Source organism: Castor canadensis, chromosome 4 (assembly GCF_047511655.1).
Source record: "Castor canadensis chromosome 4, mCasCan1.hap1v2, whole genome shotgun sequence".
Taxonomy (NCBI): Eukaryota; Metazoa; Chordata; class Mammalia; order Rodentia; family Castoridae; genus Castor; species Castor canadensis.
This window is the reverse complement of record NC_133389.1, coordinates 2947923-2960611: the sequence shown is the minus strand read 5'-3', so window position 1 is coordinate 2960611 and position 12689 is coordinate 2947923. Positions and strand designations below refer to the sequence as shown.

General features: G+C 48.0%; 1 protein-coding gene across 8 annotated transcripts in view; it reads right to left on the bottom strand.

Moving 5' to 3' along the window:
• Window positions 1–264: 264 nt before the first annotated feature.
• The window catches only part of Znf516 (zinc finger protein 516), a 113178-nt gene continuing 100753 nt past the window's right edge, over window positions 265–12689 (bottom strand). For 6 of the 8 annotated variants that reach the window (XM_074069620.1, XM_074069617.1, XM_074069619.1 and 3 more), the window contains exons 4-5: window positions 11965–12069; window positions 265–4375 (exon numbers count right to left, since the gene is read on the bottom strand). In XM_074069620.1, coding sequence (XP_073925721.1) covers window positions 4245–4375; window positions 11965–12069 — 236 coding nt within the window. In that variant the 3' untranslated portion in view covers window positions 265–4244. Of the gene's footprint in view, window positions 4376–11168; window positions 11237–11964; window positions 12070–12689 lie in introns of all 8 variants that reach the window. The other 2 variants (XM_074069622.1, XM_074069623.1) reach the window with 2 other exon arrangements.

Here is a 12689-nt window from a genome sequence, read left to right as displayed (position 1 = left end):
GGACTGACAGGTGGTGTGCTGTGAAAAAAAAATGAGACAGACCTTCCATTTAAAAAGAAAAAGTGTATATCCTAGAGTCCACAAAAGGTTTGGGAAATATGGCGTTTTAGATGTGAATCACTGTAAAACTCTTATGCTTATGCAAGTACAGCACATTAACATTTTGGTTTATGTTCAGCCAACAAAAATAAATAACTGTAGATCAAGCCAGCATGTGGAATGATTTAAGCCACCTTTTGAAAGAGGGGAAAAATGTCTTACAAATCTCAGGAACTCCAAGTGTTTTTATTTATTTCAAATTCCAATAGAATGAATATGTTTTATCTAAATATTTTTATCACACAACTGAAACATTGAATTACTTTTTCAGAAATAGTTAAATACATCAATCTAGTTACAAATTCTAATATAAAGAGTACAAAATACGTTATAAATTGGATTTTAAAAAAAAGAAATACAAATTCTATGGTCTTTTGCATTTTACTGCCTCAAAGTATAATTCGCAAAGCTGACAAACAGACATCTCCCTTGGCAGGTGACCACACGGTCACTCCACGTGGGCATGTCCCAGGGCTCTGGAGTTTTTGTGAACCACAGCAAACAAGGGCGTCGCTGGAAATCCTCACCTGGAATTTTTGCTTTCTTTTGCTCAGTGGATAAAATGTTCTCAATTGGAAGTTGCCCAAGGTACAAGCAGTAAAACAACGAATGCCGCTTCAGAAACATGAAAGTGGACCTTCCTCTCCTGTCTGCAGGTTTGGAACCTTGTGCTTTGCTAGGGTGGGGGTTGGTAGTCTCTGCAGTGAGAGTCCAGGAGGTGCTGTCTTCCCGGTGGACAGAGCACTGTACCAACTTTCTTTGATTGCAGGACATCCCCACTCACCCCATCAACTACACTCGCTCTACTGGTAGAAAGAACTTAAAAGCAACCAGAGCCACTACTCCAGGGAGGTACCAGAGAAAGGCATGGCCTCTGCTGCATCCCACACTGCCACCTAAGGGGGAGTTGGGGAGTGGTTATCGCCCTACTGTCTGTGCCTTACAGAGGTGGGATCGTGTTCTCCAGAGATTTGTGCACAGCAGCCAAAGCGGGGGGTGGGGGGACCTCCAATCCCAGTGGGAAACCAATGAACTTTACTGAGCTTACTGAGTCACTGAAAGCAGCTCTCACTGATTTCCTAGAGAGCCTTAGTATCAGAAATAAAAAAAGAAGTAAATATTGGGGGCAACCCTTAAAGCATTTAATACTTTTCAGAACCAGAAAGGCCCACTTGGCTTGGAAATCTGTGCTGCACTGACAAGGGTGGAACCAGGCGGGCATGTGGGCAGGTACACAGGATGCACCCCCGGGACGACAGGCAATGTCTGCCTCCTCGGAGAATCTAAGCGTTCGTTCTTTGAATTAAGGACTATGAGTGAATAACCTGAAAGATTTTGAGAAGCTCACTATTGGTGTACTGACATCAACAATGAGGAAGAGATGAGAGTGGGGAGGAGGAGAGAGCAAGAGAGAAGGGAAGACAGGGCAGAGAGGGGCCAGGTTGTGCAAGCAAGGAAGGAAGCAGCAAGAGCGCAGGGTGGAAGGGCAGGGGAGACACAAGGAGCAGCTGGATGTAGACACCAAAGCCTTTATTAAGTTACATCAGATCAACACTGTAAAAATCCCGTTAGGAAACAAGGAGACAGCAGAGGTAGTAGAAAGTCTGTAACAGTCAAGAAGGGCCTTTCACAAGTGTGCCAAGCGGAAATTATCTTTCAAAAAAAAAAAAAAAAGAGCCAATGGAAACATACTGGCTAAATAAATAACAAAACACAAATCGTATTAAATACCATGGAACTGACATGAATGAATGAACAAACCAGTCCAATACTGCTCATCAGTGAGGGACGGAGCCCCGGACCCAGGCCCCCGCCCCAGGCTGGTGTCGGAGGGCGCAAGCTTGGCCCTCGCAGCTGTGTCACTACAGGAAAATTGCATCCAAGTGGCTGTCCTCACTGCTGCGCTCCTGGACGCGTGCGCCCTGCTGCAGGGACCCCAGTGCACCCCTCTCTCCCTGCCAGACTGACTGTGAAGGGGACTTGGGGGGAAGAAAGACACTTCCAGCTCTCATTGCCAAGTGCCGCTCTGGACACCGTAAAAATGTAGACGACACCTTGGTGTCACTTTGGGTACAGAATTTCTTTTAATAACTAAAACACAGAGAGACAGGGATGAATCATAAGCCACCGCACGTTCCTAACTGTCACGGTTTACGTTCAGCCAAGAAAACAAAAGCCAGACAGACGCAGCCACGAGCACTTGCAGCGAACTACGCAAATGATCTCACGCAGGTCAACAGAAAGGTGTGCTGTTTCTCAGGGGGACAGAGGACTGTGACTCTGCAATGTGTTCAAAGTAACTTCACAGAACGATCCAGAACACTCCCTCAGTGATATCTGCACACCAACATGACAGATCGTTCTCATACATACCTGGTGTAAGAATATTAGGAAAAAATAAGTAAAAAAAAATCATATATATATATATATATATATATATGTATATATATATATAAAATATAAGCTAGCCAGTTACACTGCATTGTTTGCAAGTGTCCAAAAGTCACCTGAACTGTCAAGTAATTTAAACTCAGTAACAAGCAGAATCAAGAACCAAACATTAGAACAATAACAATAACAATAATAATAATAATAATTAATAATAATCCAACAGGTCATCAGAACAGGAGAGCACACTTCAGGGCGTGTGCCTGTGTGTGCCTGTGTGTGCGTGTGTGTGTGTGTGTGTGTGTGTGTGTGTGTGTGTGTTTAAACAAGTCTTTGTATCAGAAGCCCACTTTCTACAAAAACTGCAGTAATCCATTACTGTATCAAGTAAACTGTCGCCCTCACCAGTATTAAAGGTTAAGATAATTTCTGTACATGTAAAATTATTGCTTTTTTTTTTGAAAAATATATTTCGCATGCTCATTTTAATCCATTTCCTGCCTTTACAAAATTTTCACAATTAAAAAAAAACCTAGTAAAGCTTTTGCAAAAAATTTCACAGAACATTTTCATTCAAGGCAGCAGTTAACTTCTGATAATGCATAAAATCATATATGTGCAAAACTCTGAAAGACTCAGAAATATCACCATCACACACAGTGTCACGGCAATAGGAAAAGAAAATATTTATCTGTGGAATACAATTTCAACTGTGTACACTGCATGGTTTAAGATCTTTTGTTACGGGCTTTCACCCCCACCACAAAACTTGCATTTGCGTTACTAAGGAAGAGGTATATAAAGCCATCCCCCCGCCCCGGCCTGCTGACCCCACACATCTGTGAGCAAACTTACTTGTCCTGTGGAGGTCACCAGGCCCAAGGAGAAGAGACACCTACTTGCTGCGGTGGTGCAGGGGAGAGAGTGTAGGGTGGGTGGGGTGCAGAAGGTCTCAGAGCATCAGGGCCCTAGTGATCTAGGGTCCCCAGTCTGCTCAGGGACTCTTCTGCCAGTACAAAAACAGGCTAAGTGACTGGTTAAGACATGAAGTCTTCCTTTGTGAGCAGTTTGCAGAATGTAGCCCTGTTACAAAAAGGTCCTGAGAATAAACAAAGAAGCCGCTTTTCTTAGTGTTCCACTAGCTCGCTTTCCCAAAGCAAATTATCCGCATTTCCATAGCCATGTGTCCTCTGCCAGACTCGGCACGGACAGCGGGAAGGACAGAGTGAGCACGAGGGAAAGGCCAGCCCAGGGGGATTGCAGTCACACCATGAAAGGTTAGGGTCGTCATGGCCCCTACTCCTCCACGCCTGATTTCCACAGCACCTGAACGCCACCTCCTTCCTCTCCTTTATTTGCTATTTTCAGTACCCACTATGACATGGACATCAACCTCAGGTCCACTGCTGTCCTGACTTCGTCACTATTTCAGGCCCCCTACAGTGCTTAGCTTCTCCACTCTGTCCCAAACACACAAGTCTCTTTTCCAGTGTCTCAAACTTGTCTTGAGTGACACAGATGCCTCCGTCCCCACCTTCCCTGCCAGCACCACTGCTTGTTGGGAGAGTCATGGCTGTGGTCAATGAGCACAGACATGCGTGTCAGAGCTCATGGAATTCTAGTCATAGCATCTTTGCTGTCCCTAAATGGCTGGGGAGGAACAGGGACTTCCTCAGTCTCTGTTCCAGCGTGGCGGCTCTGGGGTGAGAGGCGTCAGATCAGGAGACTCCAGCTCTTCTTCCTCGAGGTGGTCGTGGTCACTGTGGTGAGTCTGCCGGGACACCCGTGAGGACACTGCCCAAGCCGTCACGGACGCCGGGGCACTGAAGGCATGCCTCTAGGTCCCCTTCCTGAGGGGCACTGTCCCTGGGTTGGCATGGTCTCTCCCCTACACGAGAAAGGAGACAAGAAGAGAGAGGTTGAGTCCTGCCTTCTGGGTCCCAATGCATTCTTCCCATTTTCTTCTCAACACACAGAAGCACGATCAGTGACCTGTCCTGAGCACAGGAGCCAGGTAGGCGGAGGGCCCCGCCTTCAGCAGTGGCTCTATTTGTGGGAGCAGTAAACATTAAATTTGCCTTGAAGATTGTGCCAAATGGGTAGGAAAGGACCATTAGGCTTCTCCAGCTCTTCCCACATAGGAACGGCCAAAAACAGTGACTACACCTCTACAGAGAGAAGGTTAAGAGACGGCATGATAGCAAAGACTCCCCAGGGAACTGTAGTTCCCACATAAGAGCCTCACAAACAGAAAGAGAAGCACCGCTCTCACACAGGTCTATCAACTTAAAAGAGTGTCCTCAGTTTCCACAATTACCTTGCTGGAAAAGAAAGCAGGTATCTTCAAGAAGTCAAGTGCACGGCAAGATTAAACACAAGCATGAATGTGACTGACAACTCTGGTGGGTGCTCTCCAAGTGATGTGTGACTCATCCCTGCCTGATAATGGCATTTACCACCCCAGGACCAAAAAAACATGGGCAGATTCATCTTACTTAACTGCATTAACCTTCAGCTGAATCCTGATGAAGTGTAACCAACCAATGGAAATTAATACACATACATAAACTTCAGCCCTTGTGGGAAATTCTGGTCCCCAGCTGTGCCTCTGGGAACCCCAGAAATAGAAGGAAGGGGACCTGGTTGATGTCATGAATTAAGTGCTTCTCTTTAGCTACTACTTCAGAAAACTCCTGTGGAACACTGGGTCTGCACGTGTGACACCGCCACCACTAGACACACAGCACAAGTCAGAAAGAGGTCCAGAGAGGAGTTTGGAGGGGCGGGGTGGGTACAGAGGTGGAGATGGCAGGGTATCTGAAATGCAGGAAACAAGGCAGAACTTCCTTAAGCAGATGGGGAATTTCCTGCCATAGATTTCGGCACAGTGACGGGAGGGGCAGAGATCTCGGGGCTCTTCAGGGTGTCCATCATCAACAGGGCTGACTGGGACTAGTTCCCCCCACGTGCACAAAGACAAGCGAGAGAAAAGCAGAGCTGTTTGCTATTTAACTCTGAGCATCTCCAGGAAGCAAACCTGCTGGTGATGACACCAGCAACACGACCCCCAGGAGATATCCATATGGGGCCTCCTACCTGACCAGAACACAAGGTTTGCACTGGGCATATCCCCTTCATGACACAGGGACAGCAGACAGCCCTCTCTCCATGAAGGTGTGAAGTTTTAAACTGCAAAGTCAAAACAACCCAAATGCTGACGGGTTTGCTGAACTGTGTCATAAACCCAGACACCCGATGCCCGGTTTTGTAACTAAAGAGTCGTTTTAAATTACTGATTCCCTGGGAACATTATTTGATTATTCAATACTGCAGTCCTGCAGGGTTTTTAAGAAATGAATGACTCAAGGAAGGAAAGAGCCCCAGAAATACTTAAATTAAGTGCACCTGCTTACTTTAATATTTTAAGATCAAGTTACTTTTTCCTCCTACAATGAAAACAAGCATGCCTCAGAAAACGAGGGGCACGCTTTTAGAAAGTGTGGCTTTTCTTCTCAGTAGCTGGACATCATGGGCTTTTCAGGGAGGCTGAATATCTGTCTTTAGGCATCTCAGTACTATGGGGTGGGTGTTGACTTCTGCAGCTCTATGGGGACTATTCGTTCCTTTTTTTCTTTATAAGGCAAGGGAACCTTTAGTACAGTCATGGTGTGTAGATGACATGTACACTAACGAAGTGACCCAGACTCACAGGACATCAGCCATCAAGGGAGGTCAGCTAGGGAAGAAGGCTTGTGCCAGACATGCAGGGCCTGGTGTTGGATGGTGACTACCAACTGCATTCCAGACCTCGGTGACTGTGACCTTCGGCTACCAAACTGCCAAGTCAGCGGCGGTTCATAAGACCAGGTGGCTTTGGGGAAGTCACCAGCTACATTTATGACTTACAGCATTATTATACTCAAGAGAAAACGGATAGCATGTTCTAAGATGCTTACTTGGTTCTATGAAAAAAATGCTTAAATGAATGAACCCTTTGAAATTTGACATGTGATCCTCAGAACCTAAAAATGTTACTGAAAATAGATTATGCATACATTCAAATATCCCATCATTTGCACTGGAATATCCAGAGCTAAATATGAGAAAAATTAGGTTGCCATTTACTTTCTTCATTTCCTGTTACTTTGATTAGTGGAATTATTTCTCCAGCTTAACAATTTTAAAATAACATTTAGAACAATAACAAATAAGCTATTTATCATAGTCTTTGAATTTCGGTGAGGAATCCAACCAAATCAAAATGCCAGGTTGTATATTTCAGTAGTCAGTCTGCTCTCTTAAAACCCCACAGATAGAGAGGTGATGGGGATGAGGATGGAGATTTTTCTTGATTACAAAAGTAATTTTAACTTCTAATGTTTAAACACAATAAAAAAAATTTCTCTACAACCTGACACACACCTCCCAGTTTCTATTTTAATATCCATAGGTCAATAATACACATACATTAACATGTTTTTTAAGGTATTCGTTCTGATGATGAATAGTGGAGACTACCAGAACCCAAATCACTCAGTCACACTGTAAGTCCATGAACCCATTTGTAAAATGACACGTGTACGCAGGGCTCCCCTCGATGAGGACGTGGAGGACTAGCTATCCTTGTGAACGGGACCGTCAGCAACCAAACCACAGCAGCCCCCAGAGCGAGGGCCCTCGGTGGCGCTAGGATTCCCCGCAACCTGGGGGCTCCCCTGTGAACACAGTGCTTCACGCCCAGTGCCTGCCATTCTTTTATGTTTTCTAGTGTTGTTTTTTTTTTAAATAGTACATGCAAAAGAATAAGCTGCCAGAGGTACTGTGGCCAGCTTCTACCTGCTCAAGCCCGTGCTCACCCTACATCTCCAACTTCTAACGCTTAGTTGTCCTTTCCCCACTCCCTGGCTTGCAGAGGGATGTGTCCAGGAAGAAAGGACAGCGTGGACAGTGTTCTAGGGTCAAGGATCTTGTGGAGAGCACACCTGCGACGTGGAGAGATTTACACAAAGCACGCACAGAAAATGACTGCATCTCCTCCTCGAGTCAGTGTGTGCTGACAAGGCCTGGGTGCTGACCTACGATGAACTGAAGCCACGCAGGTTAACCCAGACCTCATGCCCGCTGAACTGTCTCACTGGGAGATGTGACACCACTGGCACATTTCCACAAAGCCCGAGGACACCAGGTGAGGGCTGCAGGGCTGGGCTTGTCTACACAGACCCAAACATGGCACTGACACGCGTGCGCTGGCTACGCAAATACTCATCACGTCGGTGACTGTCCTGCTATCAGGACAGAGCTCACTTCAGAGTAACTGAAGCAGCACCTTACTGAGTGGGCGCCCCTGCCAGGCATGGCATATCTCACTTCACTTCATGAAGGGCGCTGTCATTACCTCACAGACAAGGAAATGGGTTGAGTAACCTCCTGAAAGCAGGAATCAAGACTGGAGCCTCCTCCTCAAGAACCTCAAGTCTTAACTGACATCATTCTGTCCTCGGAGGAGAGCTAGCTGGCCTTGATCAATGTGACATTGATGGCTATTAAATAGAAGGAAACCTTCCTCCACTCCAAGTCCACACATTGCCCAGTTCCATCCCCAGGAGCTTCTCACACGGAACCTGAATTTAATCTGAAGGTAGCTTCAGACTACATTCCCCTCCCGCCAGGTTCAGGGAAGGGAGCCTCAAGCCAGAGCCCCAAGTCAACTCAATTCCTTCCCTGCCCTCGTACCCCACAGCCAATCCCTTCCTTCCGCCTCCTCCTAAACATCTTTCAGCTCTACCCTTCTCTTCCACCCCACCCAAACTGAGGCCACCCTGCTTCTGAGAGCCTCCCAGGGGCTACTCAAGACAACTGCCTGGAACCTCCACAAAGCCAGTGTCGGGATGGACCATCACAGCCATCGTCCTCCGCTTACAGTTCTACCGCCCTCGGGATGAAACTGTCGGGGGCTCAGTGCACAGACATCGCGGGTGTCTCTCCAGACACCTGCCCCACACTGCCCACCCATCCCCCATCCCCTCGTTGAGCCACAGTGACCTTCACACAGCTCCTCAGACAGATTCCCTCTACCATGTCTAGGTCTCTCCCCATGCTGATCCCCTGCCCTCTGCCCCACCCTGGTCTCCCGGGCACCAGAGCCTGGATCACTGGGGTTCTAGCCATGTCAAAGCATGTATCTGCTCCCTTGTCTAAACCACCCACCAGGAAAATCACTCTCTCACCTACCCAATCCTACACAGGACCTGGCACAGAGTGAGTGTCCAAGAAACATTATTCATGAGTGAGTAAGTGATGATTATAAAACTGAATCTCCAAATATTTTTCCAGTTAGATAATTTAGCATCTATTATGTATGCAAGTAAACGTCCATCAACCTTTAAGTGTCACATCAAAGAATTTCCGCCTGAAGACTGCATTGTGTGATCCAAAAGAGAGACCTCAAGAAGGGAATCGGATTTAAATATTAATTAGCTGATGTTTGCAAAGCATGCTAAAGAGAAAAATGAGCATGGCTGAGAGATGACATACAATGAAGTATGTCCTAGACACAACTCCAGGAGTACTTTTCTAGAAATCTGTAACACATCCTAAATTCAACACCACAATTGAGATTGCCGTAAACAACTCCCAAGGGTCAGACAGAAGATCTCAACCTCCATCTATTATTGATGTGTGGGTTTTTTTTTTTTTAATTATTCTGGCTGAGAAATCTCTGTGATATTTAAAGATATAGTTCCAAAGTATGTGAAGGGAAAATGACATTACCTTAAAGAACCAGAATGCTCAGTGATGGACTGAAAGGTAAGGAAAGACAAAAGGTACCATGACCTCAAACATGGAAAACCAAGTACTTGTCACAAGACAGGAGTGCTAACCAAGTCCAGATTCAACGCCCTGACCTGAGCCACCCCTGTCATTGGAATGAAAATAAAGCTGACATGCTGAGGCATTCTACCAGGAGCTATGATTTGAGCTGGGGTGATCCACACTAAGCAAGGTCACAGGACTGAGTTGCTCTGAAGATGAAATCAAGAGGTGAGCTGGGAGTAGGTTCAACACAGTAGCACGTGGGCTTGTAAGACAACGTGTCAGTGACCTTTCCTATATCAGAATCAATGAGGAGAAAGAATGACTACAAGTTCCCAGCGTAACTGAAGTAACACAGGTAATTTAAACCTTACTGGTTTGCACCTTTCATCTTTTCCTATGGAAAGAGGCTTAGGCAGAATTTAATGCAGTCAACGGTTGAGAGACTTAGAACTGCCTGGTGCCCGTCACACCCACCAAACCCATTGTCAAAAGCAGGTCTTTGGTGGATCTGCTTGGTCACCAAGCAGGAACACTTGGACCCACTTTAACTGTGATCACAAAATTCCCCAATTATGGCTTGAGCTTGCTGTCAGTGTGACCCACAACCTTGGCACTGTGGCTCTTTTGGGGCAAGGATTTTATTTCTGTTAAAAAGATCAGTGCTATCCAAATCAAGGGGAGGTCCCATGTGTTGGGAACCTCTTAACTCAGTATTCACTGGGAAGTTATATTTACTTCATAAATTGTCACAGCATCACAAAGTAACTGCCAACTATGTATGGGTTTTATTGCAAGAGACAGAGTCACTCACAAAAAAACCTCCTAAGTGTGAAGACATCTCGCCAGCAACACACGAAGTTTAACACAAAGAGAAATTCTGACATGTAAAACACAGGTGGACGTTCTAAACACACAATAAAAAAGAAAGAAAGGAACTCCTGACCAAGTAGCATGGGCTCTGTGCCCAGCCCCAGCACTCACTAGCAGCAGCCCTGGGAGCCGATCTGACTTGAGTGTCTTGTTTTTCCCTCAGGTGAAACACACAGAAAAGATTCTTGAGGCTCCCTGGGCATCCAAATCCCCTGTCACCCCCAGCTGCTGAGCTTGTCAGGGAGGGACTCTATAGCCTGACTCCACCAGCCAGGTAAGACTTGGGTGAAGGGATGGTCTGCAGTCAGAGACTTCCAGGGCAGCAGCAAAAAGCCATCAGGCTGTGTAGAGAACATAAGAGTGAGAACAGGATGACAGGAAGGCTGGACAGGGGGACACACACATGGCACCAAGTGCTGTCTGCCCAGGACAACAGGAGAGATGACCTACGCATGGCTGTGCTGCTTCCTAGAGCGACACTATGACCCCAACAGGACTCGGCCTCCAGCACGTTGGGGCACAGTGAATGTGCGACAGCCTCACACCTGTGGCGGGTGCATCGGAAGCACAAGCACACAGGAATTTTGATGCGTGTCCACCATGTCTGTGGTGAAACACCACGGTGAACAGGAAACGCGTCCTATGAAAACCACTCTTCAAGGCAACGGTTAGCATTTATTCTTGAGCAAACTCAGACCCTAAATACCTTGAGGAAGAAGTGTGAATAGCAAGTGTTTTCAGTCACCACCAGTCTCCACAGATCCCCTCATCCCCAGCACCACCAACAGACACCGTTCCACCGTGACCCTCTGTAACTCGTGGCCGAGGCGGGCTTCAGTGACCACAGACCCACGGACCACCCACCGGCCGGGCCACGGGGCGGGGGCTTCTGACTCACAGCCACGCAGACCTTCACTGCGGCGAGGAAGACTGCATTTCGGCTCTCTCCAGCCACCGTGCTGGAGCCCAGACCCCCAGTTACTCATAGGACCTACTTGTTTGGGGGTATCCGCAGAGGCCGTGTGAACTTCAGAACCTCGGGGACCGTCACACTCAAACACCACTGTGGGAACAAGGGGTCCGTTAGCACAGGACAAGCAAGTTTCCCGAGTGTGCATTTCTGAGTCCGTCACAGGTTAAGTAAGCACGTTCACGAAAAAGACACCGGCACCCAGCCCTGGCTGGAGCGTCCCAACTTCCCAACACTTACAGCAAGAGGCTGCGGTTAGGCTGCCTGGGGCCACTGCCTCCTTAAATCTGACATTAGCTCTCAGTGTGTGTACAAGGGACCCTCTCTCTGCATCACTTACCATTCTGCTTCACTGTGTCACTGCTCAGGGTCACACAGCCAAGGCGGGTGACTGTCCCTGATACTGCTGTTTCTTGACACACACTTAGCAGCACTTTCGGGTCTCCAGCCAGTGCTGAACAGGGAACAGAGAGGCCTACACGACACCACTAGGCATCAGAGGGGTCTGGGCCTATCCACAGTCCAGCCCTGCCCCTCGGGACGTAAAATGAGCCGTGCCCCGGGCTGAAAGAATGCTCTGATTTCCATCAGTGCTGGTCAGCATATTCATTTCTAAAGCGTTTACTCTAATGGGACATCTGCAAACAGGCTTATTTCAGATTAAGCCATATGGCACCCGGATGCCAAATGTACACATACACTTCTATTAGGGGAACCAGTCCAGAGGTCGATGAGGCTGCCGTACCTGACAGCCACACCTGAATCTAAACATGTCCTCCCATGCCCCGCGAGGGCCAGGCCCAGGGCACGGGGCTGCATACCTGTGTGCGCCCGTGTGTGGGCCCTGAGGTGGCCGGGCTGGTGGAAGCTCTTGCCGCACTCCACGCACACCAAGTCTCCCGGGTGGGCCTGCGTCCGGGGTGTCCCTGCAGTGGCGTGGCGTGGCGTGGCAGGGTTGGCATGGAGGTGAAGAGGCAGGAGGGCGAAGGAGGGGGAGAGGAAAAGATCGTTAGTCCATCTGATGTATCAGCATGGGAAGTCACCTCCAAGCCCTGGTGACAACTGTCAGCCTCCATCTTGGCTGAGCTGACAGGTCAGGTATGCGCCCGACTGCAAGGATGCATAAATTATAATGAATTAAAAACCACTCCCAGGACAGGACGGGGACAGGGTGGCACTGCCAGGCTGCACAATGGGCATGAGGCTCTGGGCAGCTGGAAGCAGGGCTCAGCCATCACCTCGCTCTGTCAAGCAGCACAATGAGAGAAGCAGTGACACCAGCGTGACATGGAAGTGACACCCATGGTTGACCAGGTTCAGGGCCCACCCATGTCCCCAGCTGTGCTCCTAGGAGACAGATGCACAGTGAGCCATCCCATGTCTGGCCCTCCTACCTTTCTGCCTCCAGCCCAGACAAGACATGGGGGCCCTGGCAGTCAGCAGGTGACAGCTGCAGCCCCTGGCAGGTGTGTGTGCTGGGCCAACAGCAAAGGCACTAACGCCCCACCTCTCCTGAGCAACCACTTGCTACACCAGACCACAACAT